The 20,931-nt window shown below is 46.0% G+C and overlaps 2 protein-coding genes across 2 annotated transcripts in view; one reads left to right on the top strand and one right to left on the bottom strand.

The window, feature by feature from the left end:
• Dock2 (dedicator of cytokinesis 2) overlaps positions 1 to 20,931 on the top strand; it is a 412,012-nt gene that overhangs the window by 220,074 nt on the left and 171,007 nt on the right. The gene's annotated exons all lie outside the window — the stretch shown is intronic.
• The window catches only part of Insyn2b (inhibitory synaptic factor family member 2B), a 107,364-nt gene that overhangs the window by 9,839 nt on the left and 76,594 nt on the right, over positions 1 to 20,931 (bottom strand). The window contains exons 2-3 of the mRNA XM_021211817.2: positions 9,243 to 11,493; positions 8,216 to 8,290 (exon numbers count right to left, since the gene is read on the bottom strand). Of these exons, the coding sequence (XP_021067476.1) occupies positions 8,216 to 8,290; positions 9,243 to 10,588 (1,421 nt within the window). The 5' untranslated portion in view covers positions 10,589 to 11,493. The remainder of the gene's footprint in view (positions 1 to 8,215; positions 8,291 to 9,242; positions 11,494 to 20,931) is intronic.

Genomic DNA, 20,931 nt, shown 5'->3' with positions numbered 1-20,931 from the left:
CCTTACACTCGGAGAGAGAAGAAAGGGGTAGAGCTACAGAGAGTCAGGAAGTGAGGACAAATACATGACTTGTATATCAACCTGTCGGCCCTTGAGAAACTACCTCCTGCACCCCAAACCTTACAACTGTCTCTCAAAGAGAGTGTTCAAGCTACGCATGTGGCTAGTAGCCAGCGAAGCTAGATGGCGTTCGTGGTCACACTAGAATCGAGAGAGTGTGGCTCAGACTGTACTGGAATAATCTAATGAGGGCTAGAGTTGCAACTGTGATGTCCAGGAAGGACAGATCTGTTGTGAGCATTAGAAATCTCCATCCTTGCTGATTTCGTAGCTGTCCAGAGAAGGGGTTTGGAAGGCTGTAGCTCTGTTTACCTGCCTCCATGCTGGGAAAGCCTGAGCAACCGACAAAAGGAAAAAAAAAATACTAAATAATTTAATGGGAGAAGTTGGTTGCTAAGCCCGAAGGGCTGAGGCATACTGCAGGTTCTAGAGAAATGCCTTTTTCTCTGATGACGCAATCTCTTAAGCAGCAGGCAAGATGGGGGCCCAGTGGCTTAAATCATTGAAAAAAAAAAAAGGCTTAAATTGTTGAAACAAACTCAAGAAAGGGTCCCCAACACCACCAACTGCTCTCGGAGGCTCTTTTTGCTCTGTAAAATGGAACCTTCTTCTTCTTTTTCTTCTTTTTTTTCCCCTGCAGGGTTCACAGCTGTGAGGCTGTGACCTGTGCCCCCAGGGTGTCTCTTTGTTAAGTATTGTCACTATCAAAACCAAGAGGAGAAGGCCCCTGGGAAGAGCAGACTAGATACAAAGGGAAGCTCCTGCAGGGACCTCCGTTTGAATATCTGCCCAGTTCTACACGTGCTTCAGATGGACTTTGCCTGTGAGGACTTCAGTAATCAAAAGTAACAGAATGAAAGCATCTAGTGGTCTGCGGCGTTTAGAGGGCGGAGGGGGCTTACAGAAGCTTCCCGTGTGGCATGTAGCATCACACGATCCTCAGCTCAGTGCATAGGGTGGTCACACCCCTCCCCTGAAGAGGAACCATAGTTATGAAGGTCAGTGTTTGGCACACCCACCTGGTCTGGTACCTGCTGTGAATTCTCTAAGATTGCATCAGCCTTTGTGCTCTTTGCTGAGAAGCAGGCTTGGGCTTTCTTTGCTCTTACCTTTAATTACAGGAAAAATGTCAGCCTGGTTTGCCAATGGTTCCTCATCTCAGAATCAAGACTTCAGGTGATTCCCCTTAGTAATGTGTAATGCAAGGCAATTCCCCAGAGGCATAGGAAGACACTCTCATTCCAAGAACAGTACTCTCTCCTTCTCTTCCCTCCATTCTCAGGCGCCTTGCCGAATATGAGGATGTCTATTGAACAACTAATCCTCAAAGCAAAGCTAAGCAGAAGGGGAACTTAGTCTTCCGAAGATGTAGTACAAAGAAGTGCTAGCTTTTCTGGGCTATTTTTTGAGGGAAACAATTCCATTCGTGGATAAGCTAGCCTTAAATCTAGGAAATCAGTCATTTATTCTTTTTAAGGTCCCCTAATTTCACCTCATTTAGAGATCCTTAAACCTTTCCAAAGACACTGTTACAATTCCCTCAGAGGCAGTGAGGAATGAGCCACCAAGAGAGATGAACTTCCGAAGCAGATGGGCCGTGACCACGTTCTGAGAACCCCACCTTTAGTGCATCTTCAGTGCAGAGTCTCACAGTGCTGTTGCCTGAGTTGAACTCGGCCATGACATAAGTTTTGACCAAGCTATCAAAGGGGTCTGGCCTCTGAAAACAGCATGCTCTAGACCTGGCTTGCTGGAATTCAGAGAACAGTGCTGCGCGCGACTGTGCGACTCCTGTTTCAATGTCTGGTATCAAGATAATGTTACATAAGCATCTTTCTTCTCTGCAGCCTCGATTGCTTAAATTGAGTATTGTACAAATGCCAGGTTCTGCCACAGTCCCAGTTTCCCCATCTGTAGAATGGGGGCACTTTAATGTAGCCTATATATTAAGAGGATTCAGGGAGGGGGGGCAGACATTTTGCCTTGTAAGTATTAGATATTCAGGAGCTGGCAGCTGACTTACTGCTAGCTCTTCTTTATTTCTTCCCCTTAACTTTCTTCTCAGTAGATTGGTCCTCAGCTATTGAAATTATAAAAGTGATCAAATAAAGTCCTAGAGACCGACCTTCAATGAGACATGCAGACTTTCTATATTATTACAGGTCTAATGGGAAAGCCATGGCTCCTATTGCCACTGACCAAATGCCAAGGAATTTCATGGCTTGAAGAAACATTCATGACTTACACTCCTCTTACTATGGAGGAGCAGAGCCCTCCATCACTCTAGGTGGAGGTGTGGACTTGACATTCCAAATGGAAGCTCTGTGGGAAGACATATTGCCTACCTGCTCCTACCTACACACAATCTACAGTTTGAGGGGGCTGCACATAACCCTCTTTCTCCTCAGGAAGACCTCTGTGTGACATTCAGGCCAAATCTCAAGATTTGAACTTGGTCACAATTAAAATGTTCCTTCTCCCAGATAAGGTTGTGCCCCGCCAGGGTCCAGGAATTCCTATGTGGATACTGAGGCATCTGCCCCTCATCCCCGTGAGCCCGCAGCTCTAAGGCTTCAGCCATCATTAAGATTACCAGGATGTCAGCACAAGGGTACTTTGGCCTAGGGGAGTTTTGTGGCTCTCTCCAATCAAGTCTGCCCTCCCCTCCAGAGCTGGCACAAAAGTCCTGAATGGTAATGCCAGAGGGCCATGAAGAACAAGATCTTAATGTCCTGTGGAAGTGCAGCAGCTGCCTGAGTCATCCGAGGAAGGTTTGATTAGGTTCCATCTCATTGAAAGTATATAGTGTTCCAAGTATTTGAAACTGACAATCCATGGGCTACATCTAGTCTTTATTTGATTCAGCTCAAAGGACCTGCTATGCAGAAGTCCTTCATTCCTAATAGGAACATTTGATTATTACAAGCTCCCAAGCCCCCATCCAAAGTGGGGTTGCACACAAGTGGCATCAATGACTTTATTCTGGAGTGATACACACAGCTCTCTCAAGCCCTCCGCTACTTTTACTTCCCACCCCTCCTCAATAAAGTCACACTTTTCTTTTGTAAGCATAAATTAAGTGCCAATTGTGTATTTGACACTGGCCTGTGATACATTAGGGTTCATGGTATAACAGAGGGATGAACATGCTTTTGGGGCCTTTTTTGTGTCTTCTTGGGAAGAGCTGAATTTCTTGGTAAGATAAAAAAAAAAAAAATACTGACAAAGAATCATGGTGCAAGAGTTTACTCTGGAAATGTGTGGTGACCCATGCAGAGGGGCCCAGGTTGGAGCACACAGGTCTGTGGCTGAAGAGGAACTGAGGACACTGTAGGTGAAAGGCTTTAGCCTTATGTTCAAGGGGCCTTGAGAAGTCAGCTAAAGGAAAGCAGAGCCAGGACAAGATTGTTTAACATGGGCAGATTCTATTTTCAGGTATAATTTGGCAGAGTGCATGGAGGGATGCTCAGGATAGGACAAAAAACCCTGCTGGAAAAAGGGTCAACCAAGGTGATGGTGTTAGGGGCTACTGTGGACCTGAAGTATGTGAAACCTCCAGGGAGATCTTTAGGTCACTGGGAGGTTATCCTTGAAGAGAATTATGACCTGGAGTTCTAATCCCTCTTTGCGTCCTTGTTTGTGACGTAAGTCGGTCGCTTCACCTTGGATTTCTACTGGGACGTGCTGGCATACTTGAGGCTGGAAGCAACGGGGCTGCCCAAGTTTAGAATAAAACCTTTAGAACCATGAGATAAATAATCTTTTTTTTTCTTTCTACAAGTTAGTTGTGTCAGTTCAGGAACAGAGAACAGATGAGTGTTAAGCATTACTTGAAAATCAAGTGTATGTCTCTGTCTGTCTGTCTGTCTCTCTCTCTCTCTCTCTCTGTGTGTGTGTGTGTGTATGTGTGTGTGTGTGTGTGTGTGTGTGTGTGTGAAACATACATATACCTATATAAGAAAGAAGTAAGGAAAAGTATGATGCAGGATTAAATCCATGAGTGCCACTGAAGGGACTGGAAGAGACTAAGCCTGAGGCATTGGACAAACAGCTCCTAAGCAATTCTTTTTCTTTTCCCCTCTTCTCCATCGCACTTCCCAGACACTCCATAGCCATTTCCTCACTGACCCACCAGCCTGCACGCTATTCCCGTTTCCTACGGAATATGCTTGGATGGAGATGGACCACCCCTCCACCTCTGGGAAAAAGCCCCACTATTTTCTCAAACTCTTAGAAGCATTTTACAGCTTAAATCCAGTAGATTCCCTGCTCTGCCCCTGGGTGCTATATCCATAAAAAAATAAATGCATGAGCCATGGAACCAAAGTCCTCCAAAGAGGCTCAGCTGACTATTTTTAGATGAGTGTGAACATGATGTGGCTGGAGGGGCAGGGAGCGGGGTGAAGGGGGAGGAGGCATGTGTCTCCCAGAAAAGAGGGGGGGGGCGAACTGTTTTCTAAACTTCAGTAAGAGATTTGCCTCCTCTCTCTCTCTCTCTCTCTCTCTCTCTCTCTCTCTCTCTCTCTCTCTCTCTCACACACACACACACACACACACACACACACACACACACACTCCCCCCCCACACACTGGTCTTGAACTTGCAGCAATCCCCCTGCCTCTGCCTACCAAGTGCTGGGAAAACAAGCGTGCCCTGCCACACCTTGGTATTCTTCTCCCACGCCCACCTCACAATTTTTTTTTTACTTAACCTTTTCTGTTCAAAATCAGCCTACTTTTTAAATTTACACAAGTGTACAAACCAAGCACAATAATTTTAGAAAGGGGGGCCGGTATCACTCATCATGAATATTTAAGAGGATTAGTTTTACAAGTTAAAAGCTTCAGCTGAAACCTTAAAATTGTGAAAATCTGGCTAGATACTGTTGCTTGCCCATGGCTAGGAACCTGAGATCTGTTCCCTCTTTGCAAAGGAATGCGATAAGCAAGCACTGGGAAGGGTTGAAAGACACTGTGGCAAGGAGCACAGATTACCTCGGAGGTAATCAGAAGGATTGAAATGCAATTGAAAAGAGAACACTAAGTTTCTCACTAAGTAATTCTGTGTTATTGATTCTTGGGAACCACCAGTAGCACTCATGCAACCCTTTGGGTAAATTGACCCGGGATTAAAGTGAATGGGAACTGAACAGCTGCTTAAGCTGGGGTAGAGCCAATTCTCACGCCTCCCGTGGGAGGTTAGTTAGGAAAAACCAGAGACCAGTGCTGAGGACATAGCTCCTGTGCTTGCGGGGACTGTGAAGCCCTGTGTCCAATCCCCAGTACTGCAGGACAACAGCCCCTGTCCCTGCAAAAACAATACAAGCAAACAAACAAAAAGCCACAAAACCCAACAGAACAGAACAAACACACACACACACAGACACACACACACAGACACACAGACACACAGACACAGANACACACATAGACACACACACACACACAGACACACACACAGAGACACACACACAGACACACACACAGACACACACACACACCCACAGACATACCCACAGACACACACACACACAGACACACCCACAGACATACCCACAGACACACAGACACACACAAAGACACACAAAGACACACACAGACACACACACAGACACACACACAGACCACAGACACACACAGACACACACACATACACGACAACAACCAGGCTACCACCAAAAGCCCCCCAAAACTTAATGTCACTCTCCATGATATATCGAGTCTCTGGAAGCTCTGAAGAGCCATGCCTAGGTTATTATTGGGGTATCAGTTTCGATGCTATCTATGCTCCTTGATGACTTATCTAAGAGATTCCTGGCAAGAGGAGGATGCCAAGGGGGCTTGGAGGACCAGAGAGAACGGGCTGCTTAGAACCGGTGACCTCAGTGTTTTGACAGGAGCAGGATGCACAGCCATAGCCCAGGGCTGATGAGGCGAGGCCTTCGGTCACCACCACTTAGCAAACCTTATGTGTTGCTAACTTAGCAGCCTCTCCAGGGAAGACGTGCTAGTGGGCAATCCATCATGTACCGTGTGCTTTATGTACAGTGACAGGCGCTGGACCCATCCGTCATCAGGGAGAGAGACCACAGCCTGCGGACGGGTATTTCACATCACTTGCTCATTAGCTTCTAAGATCTGACTTTCCAGGACACAAGTCATTTGAATTTTCTTTCTTAAATGACAACTCTCATCTTGCTATTTCCATGACAAGATGCTGTTTCTGATCTTTCTGCTTTCATCAAATTAATTGCCTGTTCTTTTGCAGTGGTTTAGAAGCAAGGGTACAGGTTGTGTCTGATATGACGATCTGGCTTTGAATGACAACCAGAGCTGCATGTTGTGAGGGGCAGATACAAACAATGCGCACTGGGGTGGCATGGGAGAAGAGCAGGAGGTCTGCCATACCAGCTGGGATGTAACTGCCTTTGGAATGCTTGCTTGGGATGTTTGAAGTAAGGGTTAGAAAAGCGCAAACATTCTCAGACTCTGGAAGGACGCAGTTTAACCAAATATTGTCACTGTTAATTCAGCTTAGAATAACATAATGTCAGAACTATAAGGCACCATTGGGACCATCTAATTAAAGCGACTCATTTCTCCAATAAGGGGACTCAGAAGCCAGAAATGACTTGCTCAGGGGAAGGTCATGAGCAATTCGTATTAGATTGGAAAATAACTATGTGCTCTTTTTAATGAACATAAGCCAAATTTTTAAAAAATGGAAATAATTGATCATGCGTAAGCTGTGTATTTGAAGGAAGACTGTCTAAAATGTGGATGTTGGTCCAAATCAACTCTTCCTGCTTCTGATGAATAGTTTGGTTTTTTTTTTTAATCCTGCTTTTTGTCTAGACACGTAATAATTTTTTGTTCCTTTGTGATGTAGAAATTTGCTTAAGACAGGAGATTAAAAATAAAGAGCAGCGACTGCTGGAACTTCCTGATTCACTTCCCAGTGCGGCAGGCCTTCCTTAAGAGGCCTCTCTCTGGGGAGGCGGGAAGGGGCGTTTGCTTTGAGATGTGAAGTTGTGCCTTTAGCTTTGGGGGTAGGTACTTTGTAAGTAGTCTAGAGTCTTCCATTATTTGCAGGTGTGTCGTCTTCCATGTAGGGAGCCCACACTCTCAATGACTCTCAGATCACTGAGAAATGCTTCTGGCCTGCCTCCTGGCTGGTGCTCGGGTACACGAGCTCGATGCTCATAAGTATGAGATCCCAAGCTACCAGACTGAGAAGGAGCAGCTCAAGAGAACACAGGTGGCACTGTGGAGCAATGGTTTGCACGGGCCCTTGCTCTCTCTTCAAAGAGGAATGTCATGCAGGAAAATAGAAAGAAACCATACTCTTTTGTCTGACAGATTTCGAGGTCATCAACTAAAATGAGTGCTCTGGTGTATTTCCACTGCGCTGCCAAGTGGGTTTCCACTGAAGGGACAGCGGTCTCTCTAACAATAGCAACAGTGAGCCGAAGTGTGTGTGCAGAAGCCTACAGTCTCCATGGGCATCCACAGACAGGGTGACAGTTGTTTTCTCAGCCAGTCTGAACAGAGGTCATTGTCCCTATTCCACATATAAGGAATCTAAAGCATATCAGATTTGAAAATTCAAACACAGGTCCAATATTGTCTTTACTGCAGCTTTGTCTTGTACTGGGAAGAAGTGTATTTATCAGTGCACACAAAGCTCTCATAGATACTGACACATAAGAGATGTAATTTAAGAGATTCAGTGAAGAGAAGAGGCTGAGAGATGTGGTAACTAGGATTGGGAAGGTCTGGATACGAGTCCTGATTCTGGCCCCTTCTGCTCTCAAGATATTCTGCATGAATTGGGCAAACCTCGAAACTTCCTGAACCTCCAGCCAAGTAACAGAGGTGAGATACAGATGTTCATGCAGAGGTGATGGGTCCCTGCTCCATATCAGGGTTGCCTATTGCATCAGGATTTGCATCTAGGAGGATTTGCTCCTAGACCTTGTGGATAAGAAATGAAACAGTTCCTCCCTTGGAACCAAATACAAACATTACACGGACACTCTGTTTATAGGCTCAGGTGCTTGGCTCTGCCTTTCCCGGCTCTATCCGTGAGACAGTCTGCTAGTGTGTTCTGTGGACCGGAGGCGTCCTGCTCTGCAGAGCAGGTTTGGACTGGTACCTGTATATGATGCATGCTGTGTTCTGGCAGGTGCTGCAGTTGTTGAGATCTTGGCCAGTCCGATAGAAGTTCCGCCTGTAAGAGAACACACTCAGGATAAATGCATAGGCAAAAGCCACATGAGACACACAGTCTACCAACTCACCGCCGTCCCCACAACTCATGAAGATACAAAGAAAATGGTGGCGGCTGAGAGGATGACAAGGGACCCTCCCACTCTTGGGGTACTTGGTATATGTTTAATGGACTTCAAACGTCACGTGTTTTCCTGTTTGTGGTCAGTAGCAGATTAATGTGGAGACTCCTGATCCCTATACTTGTTGGTTCTGTCATCCCAGTCTCCTCAGGTGGCCTCTGATGGGTCTCCGTAGCCACTGCCAGCTGTCGCTTTCTTTCCAAGCTTGATGAGCTTCAATCATTTCTTTTCTGTTGGTGTTTCGAGACTTTCTAGATGCAAGGACAGTCTACACATCAACAAATACTGCCTGTTGCTCTACATACCAGCACTGAGCTCTACATACCACCATTTGGGACAGTATGCAGTGGTTTCTCTCAGAACTGCAGCCCCATTTTCATGTAACTGATTGCTCAGTGAAGAGGAAACCTTGCTTAGTGGGCCCCTTAAGTCTTTCATGGCAACACACAAACAAAATTAAAGGGAAATGTGTGAGCTAGCTCAGAGGGCAGGAAGTCCCTGCCTGCTATCATCCCCCATCAGTTATCAACTAGGCCCTCATCTTTTTTTTTTTTTTTTTTTTTTTTTTGATCCTGGAGTTCCTTAGTCCCTTCCCCCAACTGCTAAAACCCCCAAACAATAGTGGATTAGCCATGGGAGTCAGTCTGAAGCTGCCAAAACTGGGGGTTAGCAAATTCTGTACAAAGCAAGTGGGGTAACACTAGTTAGTTAGCATCTAGGTGATTAACAGAACATGTACTTCTTCTTTGGAGACCTTGCTTTCTCATTCTTTCCCTTCCCTAGAAAACAACTTGGCTCAGTGGTTTTTCCACATAAAGAAATTCACCTTACCCTTCAGTGAGAGCGTGAGCTTTCTCCAGATCCTGAATCACATTCAATAGGACTTTAATTTTCTCTTGGTTTGAGTGCAGCGATTCCTCTACTGATTGCAGCCGGCCTTGGAGGTCACAGAGCTCTCCCTGCGCCAGGTGACCGTGGTTACCCGCACCTATCTCCCTGCTGCTCTGAGCTCTGTTCTCCTGCCTTGGAATCGAGGCAGGGAGACGCTCACCCCCAACACCAGTCTGAAGCTCTGGGGTGTCTGACTGGCTGGGGAGCTTTGTCACATGTTCCCAGCACACAGGGGCAGACTTGGATGCACTGCTACTTCTGAGTGACCCCAGGTCCTGGTGATTGTCACTTGACGCTGGGCAATCAGGAACTCTTCCTAGGTGGACTGGCTGGCTACGGGAGCCTGGCTCAGGCGAACTGGGAGTCCGTGGTGGTGAGGGAGCACTCGTCTTCTTTGACTGAGATGACGGAAGGCCGAGGTCTTTGTCATCAGGGTTGTCTTTGGGCAAAAGCAATTCGGGTGTGAGTTTTTCTGTGCCTGACATATTATTGGCACTGCTATTGGTATTTGAGCAGGGGGGCATCCTTTCCAGATCTGACGTCATCACTCTTTGCCCATCCCCTGGACACATGGAGATCAAAGCAGGTATAGCGTTGCTGTCTTCGGCTGAGCTTTCTGGGCTGAGAGCCGACTCTCTAGCTCCCCAGGTTGGACTGTGACAAATATCGTCTGGAACCTGAATGGCAGCTGTGGCTTTCTCTGAGGACATCCAAGTCCCAGATTCTAAGCAGAAGCTGACAGGCCCGTTGCTTTGCACCTTGGGCATCCTAGGGAGAAAAGGGCGGGGGATTTTGAGCCTGCGAGGCCCATCCTCAAGATGCTGAGCCAGCCTCAGGAAGGCAAGGTCAGAGGACACGATATCCTGTTCAGGTAGGTTGCCGTTGACCTGGATGGCACTTGGGGATGCTGTTGGCACTTCCGCCAGGGACTTGCTAGTCATGAGTTTCTTCCTTTTGAAAACGGGGAAATGCTTCCTGAGACTGGGGGAGGTCTGGATAGAGATGCTGCGGAATCCCCCTGCCTTGTGGGACCTAGGGAAAGACAGCGAGTAGGTGGGAGGATGATGGTGCCTGGAGGCCTGTGTCTTCCCCATCATACCTGGGTCTTCGGGAGTTTGGGCGTTGACCTCGGTCACACCAGTGGGATTCTTAATGTTGCCATCTTCCTTGAATCGCACTTGTTGCGATTTGCTCCGGCGGTGGTGTGGTTGTTTCACAAGCTCCACAGACTCAAGGCTGCTTCGCTTTAGGAGCACAGGCCTCACTTTCATACTTTGCTGGGCCATGGAGCCTCACTGAGAAGAACCGCACGCCTGTCCTGGGCACATCTCCCTTAGGTCATTAGAGCAGTGTGTGATGATGGAGACAAGGAGGATGGCCAAGCTCGATGTAGTGGTTCTCTCCTCTTAATACAGAAAGCGCTGCCGGCCATTCCCAGCCTGACTGGTCTACTTAGGAGCTGTCTGGAGTGCTTCCCCCGCAGTTGAAATATTATGCCACTGCAATAATCATAAGCACTGAACAGATCATCAATGAGTTAGGCTAATTATGAAACATCTGACCTACCAAGAGAACCGATGGGCTCATCTGACAGTGGATTCCAAGGAGCAGTTCTGATCCTAGAAGTTCCCTGTCTTGCGCAAAAAGACAATAAGTGTACCATTTGGTGGATAGTGCTGGGAATGCGTGAGCCCCCAGAGGAACCTGCTATCTCCAGACCATATGGCTGCTTTCCCCGGAGCATCGAATTGCAGTGCAAAGAAAGCTATGGGAACCTTAAACACATCTTCTTGCCGTAGCACGTAAATGGGCAGAGTAGGAGATGACCTGGGGCTTTCCTGCTTTGATGGCACATGATGTCCCCAAGGGGACTTCTCCACTCATGTCAGTCAGAGGTTTCTCTGTTGGGGACATTGCTCTCGTCCATGTTGCTCCTCTGTGTTTCAGTGAAGGAAACTTAATTCCTTAAATAGCCTCACCAAACCCGAAAAGGGATGACTAGGGCAGAATCGAGGCATGGGGAGTCTCAGGGGGCTGGGCTCTGGGTTGCAGGCTTGGCTGAAATCCACATATGAGGAGTGAGCCACATCCACAGCCTTTATTTGGGGGTGTTCAGCTGAGAACCACAGTCACCGCACCGGTGGGGCAAGTGTTGGAGACCAGGCAGCCTTTAGGAGCAGTGAGATAGTGCCTGCAAAGGGAGAAACCACAGTCACGAAGGTCTAGCCTCTTAGCCGAGTTTCCTTTGAGTAAGAGTTGGCAGTTCAGCCTGTTGTTACTGCCGTCTCTGTCCCCATAGTGAGCAAGGTGCCCTTGGGGTGCAGGGCCTCCGAACGAAATTCCTGTCCTTCAGTCACCACCCAGCCAACTCTGTCTGTGAGCACCACCTCAAATAGCGCTTCTTTAAGGAGCCATGACAAGGACTTCCTCCTTAGCTTCATCCCTAATGCTAGAACACATCAGGACTTCCATCTGAGATTTCCATGATAGTTTTTGTCAAGTGTTCACTGCACCTTTTTATTTTATTTTTATTATTTCTTATTTTTTGATAACCCCAGAGGTACAGGTAGAGTCCTTCCATAGATGACTGGTTAAGCAAGCCATGTGACATCCAACATGTGAAATACTACTCAACAATAAAAAAGAAGAAAATATTGGCATACATCACCCGGACAGAGTAATAAAAAAAATCTCAAAAAAAAAAAAATCTCAAAAGATTGCTTTGCATGATTTCATTTGCATAGACTTCTTGAAAGTAAAACAGAATTTTAATAGACAGTATATTAATTGCTGCCAGAGAGTTGGAATGAGGGAAAATGGCTATGGCTATAAAATGGTATCACAAGAGATCTCTACCATCATGTCCTTTAGGATACAAGTCCAGCTGTCATTAAATAATCGTTTGTGTGCACACTTGCTTAACGTGTATTGCTCATTACACTGTAACTAGGGAGAATGCAGCCAGAGCTTTGGCATTCTGTGCTTGCGTTTCCGGTCCTCCTTTGGCCTCCCTGTAGATGCTTGATGAACATGTACTGAAAGGATGGATGGCTGTGTGGAGGGCAGGTCCACAGAAAGCAGAGGAGAGCCCAGGCCTAGGCAGGGCAGGTAGAGGTCCTGGGTGCCCTGCAGGGACTAGAGAACCCTTGGCTTCTCCCAGCTCTGACTGACATTTACTTAAGGACACGCTTCCTCTCTAACATCTTCATTTTTATTGCTTTCAAGGAGATAAATGTGCACAAAATTCTCTGAGGAGCCTGTTCCTTGCAAGAATAACAGCCACCATTTATTGAATACTTATTTTTACCATGCCGAGGGCTTTTTACACATTAATCATAACAACTCCCATTTACGGAGTAGCCACTAATGTGACAGGTTGCAGTGCCAGGCACTTTGTAAGTCTGAACTCATTCGCTCATCAAGAAACCTATACATGACTTCTGTTCTTCCCATTTTACAGTTGAGGCTCAGAAAGGTTCAGCAACATGTCTAAGGACAAACAGCTAGTGGTAGAGCCAGGATCGGATCCTAAACGGTGTAGCTCCAACTTCGGCTCTTTAATACTGCCTCCACTGTCTTTCCAGTATAGAATTATCTCATTTAATCCTTACAACAGATGGGTGGGGTATCATCCCAACTGATGAGAAAACCCAAGGCTCACTGCATGTCACGGGGATATTATTTGAATCTGAGTATCTACAGTTTCGAGTCAGGAAGCTTTGGCTCTGTCCTCCTAGTATCTGCCTGGGGTGTGGACAAATGCTGACCGTGGTTTGAAAACTTGCTCCAGGCATGAGAGATGTGAGGGACTGTCTTGACCTAGCCTTGTCAGAACAAAGCGAGCCAGAGAGACGTGGAGTAGCGTGTGTTTATAGCCTGCCTGGGTCTACCAAGAGATCTTGAAAGAAAGTAACAAATGCGTCTCCCTTCCTAGCACTTGGCGATCTTAGAGAGGTGACCTGGCAGTCCCCATCTTACTGAGCAGACCCAAACTCTTGGCTTCTCTAGCAATATTTCTTTTTTTTTTTTTAAGACTTATTTATTTATTATATGTAAGTACACTGTAGCTGTCTCCAGACACCCCAGAAGAGGGCATCAGATCTCATAATGGATGGTTGTGAGCCACCATGTGGTTGCTGGGATTTGAACTCAAGACCTTTGGAAGAGCAGTCGGTGCTCTTAACCACTGAGCCATCTCTCCATCCCTCTAGCAATATTTCTTTGCTCCTGAAGTTTGCAGCACATTCAATTCATGCTGTGTGGGGGCTCCTGCATAGCAAGTAGGATGCAGCCTACACTTTTCCCCCTGGTCTTCTGCTTTCATAGAAACCACTAGACAATGCCATGGCCATCTTGGCCTTCCCTGTACCTACTGCCTTGAGAGAGTTCACCTGTCTCCTGATCCTGGGGATCAGCATATGTGTGGCTGGTTCCTAAAAGGATTAAAGTCAATTTGAGATGCTACCACAAATCTTTTAAAATTAACCACCTTCCTATTCTAAGTGTACGTTAGACCCTATTTCTTACTCATTGAAGGATTTCCTTTTTTAAAATTGCTATCTGTAAAATGATCTGAAAGACAGCAGTGGCTCACCCTCATGCTAACTTCATGAGATAACATTGGCAGGTAGCTAAGCTCACAGCTGAGCAGACAGGAAGTGACCGGCAGGGACAGGAAGTGTTCTTCCTGTTGCTGGTATTAGCTGCCTGCTACGATGCCTTTTTGAGGGTACCAGGGACTGTATAACTGTGTATGTTTGCAGGGAGAGGGGTTGTAGCTGGCAGCCAGCCATATCCACAGGTCTCTGTATCTCACCCATGGGCAAACCACCCTCTTCATCTTGCCCAGCGCAGTAGAGGTGGGTTTAAGAAAGTGAGCAGTTTTAAGGAATCATCACTACCTGGCTCACTGGTCTAAAATGGTCTAAAAGTCATGCGAGTTTGTGACCGTGTCATTGCCATATGACTCCCTGGGGTGATGGCCCCATCATCCTGCATGGCTTGCCAACCATCAGTTTTAAGTCAGTTTCAAGATTCCTTGGCTCTGCGTAGACATTTTAGGTCCAGTTGAATCTAGAAGTACAGTCCTTTCATGAATACGTTTCTGTGACCTTCTATAAATGTTGCTAAGCCTACATGGATACCTGTGGGGACAAGAAACTTGTAGCTTGTTCCTAGTCATTGGATTGTGGAATGTTTATAGTAACGAATGTGTATTCAAAACTTGTGTAGCTAAGCGCTGTGTGTGCAATTGGTACTAAATCCTCCACACGACCTTCTGTATGTGATTCTCATCTTGTAAAGTGAGCAAGCAACTGATGAGACCATCACATGCCTGAACCCACGTATCTCGGGCGCTTCACCTTCAACTTCATAGCTTAGACCTCCCAATGCCTACTTCTACAGAACGAATTATCTGAGGACCCTTTACTTTTTATTAGGACTTCAACTCCAAGAACAGTACTTCACCTGAGCTGGGGCTGAATTTTGTGAGCACTAGTGTCTAGTGACCATTGATTATATGCCAGACATTGTGACACGTGATTTTCATTTACTCTCTGAGCCCTCCTGATACCCTTAGGAGCAGATAATGTTGCTTCCTCATTTTATAGGTGTGGGCACAGAGAGTCAGAAGGATTTGTACTTTGTCCCAAGTTGGTTACCTGAAGAGTGATAGAGCCAGCTCTTCAGCTTAAGGACTGACTCTGGAACACAGACTCCTAAGTGCTGGGCCTTGTTACCTTCTCTGGGTCTTGAATCATTCCACACAAAACATGTAGCAGCTTTTAAACTCTACTGTTTCCTTAAAGCCAGTTCTTGTTCCTGCCCTTTTCCCTGGAAAGCTACGTTCCCTTTAGACCTTTTCATTTGACCTTTAAATATAGTTGATTTCCTATTTGTAAAGATATCATGGGCTTATTATAAAAATTCAAATAACATAGGTGCTTTTAAAAAGAAAGAAAATAATCACTGAATACCTCGCCTCCCAGAACCACTGTGTACCACCCCTTGGCTAGGTCTATTGTTTGCATCAATATAAACAGTACAGTGTGTGTGCACGCTGTTTGTATGGATACAAGGATGGACAGGGGGCCTTCCCTCCCGAGAACCTGGAGAAAGTGTCACATTGTGCCTCCCAGATTTCTGCTATCCTTCTATCTAGTCTTAGGGCTGTTTGTAGTGCCCTGATCTCTTTAAATAATCCCCAGTTGATGATATTTAGATGCTTCTAAGAACTTAGTATTATTCATGCCATAGGGAACATGTTTTCTGTGTGAACCTTGGCACATTGGTCTAATTATCTCCTTGGAATAAATTCTTAGAAGAATCAGTAGATGAGAGTAACTATATTGAACACTGTTGAAGTTATCAGTTTATAGCTTAGCCTTCTGGAACGTCTTGTGCGTTGAAGCCCGTAGTGTGTTGAGGAGGCTTGTTCGCCAATGCCTCCGCCCTTATGCTTGGGCAGTTCATAATAACTGCTTGTTAAAGGAGAGGAATGCTCTATCTCGTTCTTGGATAAAAGTTATTTTAGATGGACATTTTGAATGTTTTTAACAATTTATTTTTAATTATGTATATGTAGGAGGGTGTGCATGTGAGTGCATTGTATGAGAAATCCTATCAGATCCCATAGAGCTGCAGTTACAGGCAGTTGTGAGCAAGCTGAACCCGGGGCTGGCAACCAAACTTGAGTCCCCTGCAAGAACATCAAGTGCTCTTAAAAGCTGAACCATCTTTCCATACCCACATTTGTTTTGTTTCATTTTTTTGTTTTTGTTTGTTTGTTTGTTTTTAAGTTTGATTTTTATTTTGAATTATGGAGATTTAAATTTTTCTGTCCTATACTCTGTTTGGTACAGGTAAAGACCAAGAACTTGAAACTGAATATCAGAGTCACTAAGCTAATGTGAAAATTCTGTGTTCTAGTTGGGGCCTGGGAAGTTTATGAAACAGTCTTGTCTTTCAATGAGACACGTATTTGTGTTTCAACTCCCATGTCTCCCTCTGGACCCTTTTCCCTGGGGCATTCACCTGGCTGAGAGATGTAGTCCTCCGGAGGACTTAAGTCTCATGGGCTCTCGGCTCCACTAATTGATGGGGAGTTCCTTTGGCTTTGGTGGTTAGGGCTCAATTAATAACCTGGCTAAAGTCCAGAATGGCTCCTCAGAGAGACCCAGCAGCTTGCTGCAGGCCTGTGGGCTGGGAGTCATAACCGATCTTTGCAATAGTTTCTAGTTCTCCCCTTGGTTGTTGACTTACTGAACATAAACCAACTGTATATATTCCAACTATGCCTTTCACCCATACCAGAGGCCCTCGGAAGGTCAGTCAGCGTCCACCTGCCTGGCAGACACAACCACCAAGGCCACCTCTGTGAGCTGCAAACTGCTCTCCAGCTTTGCTCTGGAGTGCATGTGTGTGATACTATGCTAAGTGCATAAGCTTTGACTCATGATGAACTGTGATGCAGGAAAGAGATAGCCAAGATGGCCAGTGGGTCCACACTATCTCATTAGATAGAACGCAATAGACATGAGGTGTTTGTAAGTGGGTCTTGGGCCTTCTGTCTCTGCTGACAGGAGGGAACATCTTAAAGTGGTGTTCTCAGGAAGCACGCCTGTCCCCTCGCCACCTCCATGCATCACACACTTTGGTAAGTCCTTGCTTCTCTGTAGTGCCATTCTCTCCTGACACTCTGTCTCTTCAGCTAGACGAGAGGCTCCCTGAGAACAAGATGTCTTAACAGTCTACACTGAGCCTTTGCCCCTGGATTGGCACAGAGCAGATAGATCTTCAGCAAATTTTCATATAACCACAATGAATTTAATCACATAGCATCTAACTTGCCTTGCCTCCTGTGCTGTAATAATTGGAAAATGCATTTAAGAGATGAGATCTTGCTATGTTGTTCCAGCTCCCTTTGACTTCTCGCTTCAGTCATCAAAGCAGCGGCAACTGTGTGTGCATGCCGTGGCATCCATTGTTCAAAGTTCTATAGTTAGCATGCCATCTATACTTGCATGCTTCTTTAATCAAGAGTAAATTTGATTTTAGTTTTCTTTCCCTCTCAGTGAGGTATTATAAGTAGTTCTGGGATGAATGAAGTACACCTGTCTTTTTAGTATATTATGCTTACCCAGTATATGACTCAGATTGAACATGGTCAAAGTTGGGGCCTGTGGGAGGTATGCACTCTAATGGTCATGATGCAGACTCATGGACTTTTCCACACAGTTCCAGCTGCTTATCCTCAGGTCTCCTTCCTCTCCTATCTGTACCACCCTGAGAATCAGTTTTATTAGTGCTCATCTCATTCTCTCACTTCCTTTTGGCTCCAGTGTGTTCTTCACACAGTACCGTCAGATCACAGCAGCCCCTCCATATAACCCTGCCAAGATGATGTCCCACTGCGCTTCGGATCAATCAAGGCTCTTGTGTGGACTTCAAGTCCCACAGTCACCTGGCTCTGCTGTGCTCCTGATCGCCACTCTTCCCAGCTTCTCTGTAATCCTAGTCCTAGGATACTAGGGTCACTCTCTCCATCTGGCTTTCACGTTTGTCCCTGATTCTAACTGATCTCTCACTCTTCCAAGGCTGGTCCTATAGTGCAAAGCTTTGACTTCAAGACTGTGAGACCCAGAATGTTCTCTCCCACCCCTTCTACCTTCCAAGTCCCTCTGTATAATGGGCACTCTCTCTTTTTAGCTTTTATTATTATTTTTTAATTCATTTGATATCTACTACCCCTATTCACTGTAGAAATCTCCTTAAGTATTTGACGAGTGGATGATTTCTCATAGACAAAAGGCTTCAATGGCTCATGTAATCTTGGTAATGAAATGGAGAACTTTAAATTTTAGAACCTGTGAGAATCATATTCACTAATTCATACATCTCTCTTAGTAGCAAAATCATTTTTCCAAGTGCAAGCTTAAGTAGTATTTCAATATCTGCAGCAGAATGAAGTTACAACTGTTCTAGGAAAAGCAGGGAATCATAGAGACCCCCAGCCACTCTGCACCTCACTCTAGAATCTGAGATGCCCAAGAAAATCAAGGCTAAAAACTCCCAAGACAATCCTCTTCATTTTATAGATGAGCAAACTAAGCCTCAAAGCTGCTCTACTCTATATGTAAGTACCTGGATTTACAACAGTGTGGCTGATGTGTGTACTAGGCAGTATGGCTCCTGACGGCTCACAGGAGCTCAGGAAACACTGGTGGAGTGACTTGTGTGGGATGCCAAGGCTCTTCCTTCCCCTGGATCTGTGAGAACATCAGTGGAGCTGTGACCTCCATCTGGGTCAGGGTCAGCCTGTGGAAGCTGACTGAGGGAGAAGAAGTCCCTGTGCCTTAGAGAGTAGGTGACTTGTGCCATTATTTCCCCAGCACTGTAGGCCACCAACTGTGTTCTTCAAAGAAACCAGGGAAGAAAATATCAACTTACCCTTCATTTTCTTCTTCTTCCTCTCCTTCATCAAGCATTTAAAAAATAAACAAAATGCTCCCGGCACATGAAACTGTCCAGGGGCTAACGTAATGAGCCCCATGAGCTGGATGAACACAGCTCATGTTAAGACATCAAACACCACAGATCCAGCCCATGCCCTCCTCTCTCCCTGCCCACTCTATTTGAACTTGCTCTTCCTCCCTATCCCCTATTCATCCCCACTGTACAATTCTTCATCTCTCTCTCTCCAGCATCTCCCTTCTCCTCACCTTTGCTTTTCTAGGTCCCGACTGTCAACCTCCTTTTCCCACACCCTTCTGTCCTCCTCCTTTCCTTTCTTCCTTCTCCCCTGTCTAGCCTCTTTTCCCATCCTTTCCTCCTGCATCTTTAGTACGTGTTTTGGGGTCAGTAATTAATCCTCTGAATAGTCTTTGTCAAGGGTGTGCAGGGTCATGGAGGTCGTGAGGAGAACAGTTAGCATCTCTTAGGATCACTCATCTTGTGGGTCTTGGGTTATCAGTCACACCGGAATTTTGCCCTGGTCCAAAGTTTGCCAGCAAGAGGCATTGCTTGCTTAGACTGGTATTTCCGAAAGGTCACCTCCACCCTGGTCCCTCCAGTGGAAAAGCTTTACAGCCATTGGTGCACCTGCAGCCATTGGGTCCAGTGTCCTCTCATCTATGAAAACGCACTGTCTTAATATTATTGAGCTTGGGTGGTATTTCGAGCTCCTCCCTGGAGCTTTCTTGGTATTTCCAGATGCAATTCTGCCCCATCACATGACGGGCTACTTTCTTACTGTTTTCTTAGGTTATATTACTTTATCTTTAATTTGACTCTGATTTATTCTTTCTGTGACCACACACTGGGGGAGCTGCCTGCTCAAACAAATAGAAGAATTCAGAGACCTTGGAGGAGTAGCCATCAGATTAGTGTGGACATTAGTGAGTGACAGTGTCCCACTTTCCTTCCTTCCCCTCCAAAGATGAGTAAACAATGGTTTACATTACTCGAAATAGTCCCTCTGAGGCTATGGAATAGCTACAGTCACTCCTAAGATCAATGTCTAGGGGCACACACTTCCTGCTTCCATGGGGCAGGGGGGCAGGGTCCAGTGTGTTAAAGGGGCCAGAAGCACTTCCTACACCCCAGGTCCATTTTCTTTGGTTTTGTGAGACCTAAGACTGTTTCCTTATTAATTAGTCTTGTTTGCATTTCGTAGTCTCACCTATACATTGCCTAAATGACACCTCCCAGTCCAAAAGAATCTTTGCTCCCATGTTGACAGGCACTTGGGCCCATTTAAAATCTTAGTCCTTGGACTGAATCCTGAAACCCCTTGCTCCTCGATAGGTTTGATAATGTTCTCAAAACATTCAAAGGAGGCTCATATCTGCCTTCCTTCAAGGTCTTACAAACCAGGCCTCATCCGTGACATTTTGCAGCTGAGAAAACTGTAATGATGAGAAAAAATTTGACCAAAATGTCTGACAGGAGCATGAGAAATGCAAAACGTGATTAGGTCTGGGAACTTCCGTGGGAGCTGGAGGAAGCTGAGTACCCATCGAAGAATCAGCAGAAAGGCTGCACTGGGCTCTGCAGGGACCCCTTCCCCTGACAGAGTGTCACTACATACCTGGTGGGGAGAAAAAGCAAACAGCCACGCATTCTGCAGTGTGCTACTGCAGAGTGCTACCAGGAGCTGCAATGATTTTTCTCTCCTCTGGATCCCTGCCTACACTGCGGAATTTTCACAAGAGGAAGGAAGGGGGGAATTTACGGTCAGAGCTCATCCCAGAAGAACAGAGAACTCAGGGCAGCCAGAAATTGGCAGAAGCACAGGGCTCTGGTGTCATTAAAGAGCCACACTTTGTTTCTGAGAGAGCCAATAGTGTGCCTGTATCACATGGGCCACAGAGCAGATGCTGAACACAGTGACTGCTGTTCATTTCACTGGTGTGTGCTGGACCTGCATCTGAAAGGCTGTACTGAGGGCTTTGGGTAACCTCAAATACCAGTCAGATTAGCAAGGAGATAAAGCGTCTGTCCGAGGAGAGGGCTGCTATGGGTATTCCTGACGAACCAAGAATATCTCTGCCTTCTTTTGGTCTGTTTCCTTCCTTCCTTCCTTCCTTCCTTCCTTCCTTCCTTCCTTCCTTCCTTCCTTCCTTCCTTC

Source organism: Mus pahari, chromosome 14 (genome assembly GCF_900095145.1).
Source record: "Mus pahari chromosome 14, PAHARI_EIJ_v1.1, whole genome shotgun sequence".
Classification (NCBI taxonomy): Eukaryota; Metazoa; Chordata; class Mammalia; order Rodentia; family Muridae; genus Mus; species Mus pahari.
This window is presented reverse-complemented; position numbering and strand designations above follow the sequence as displayed.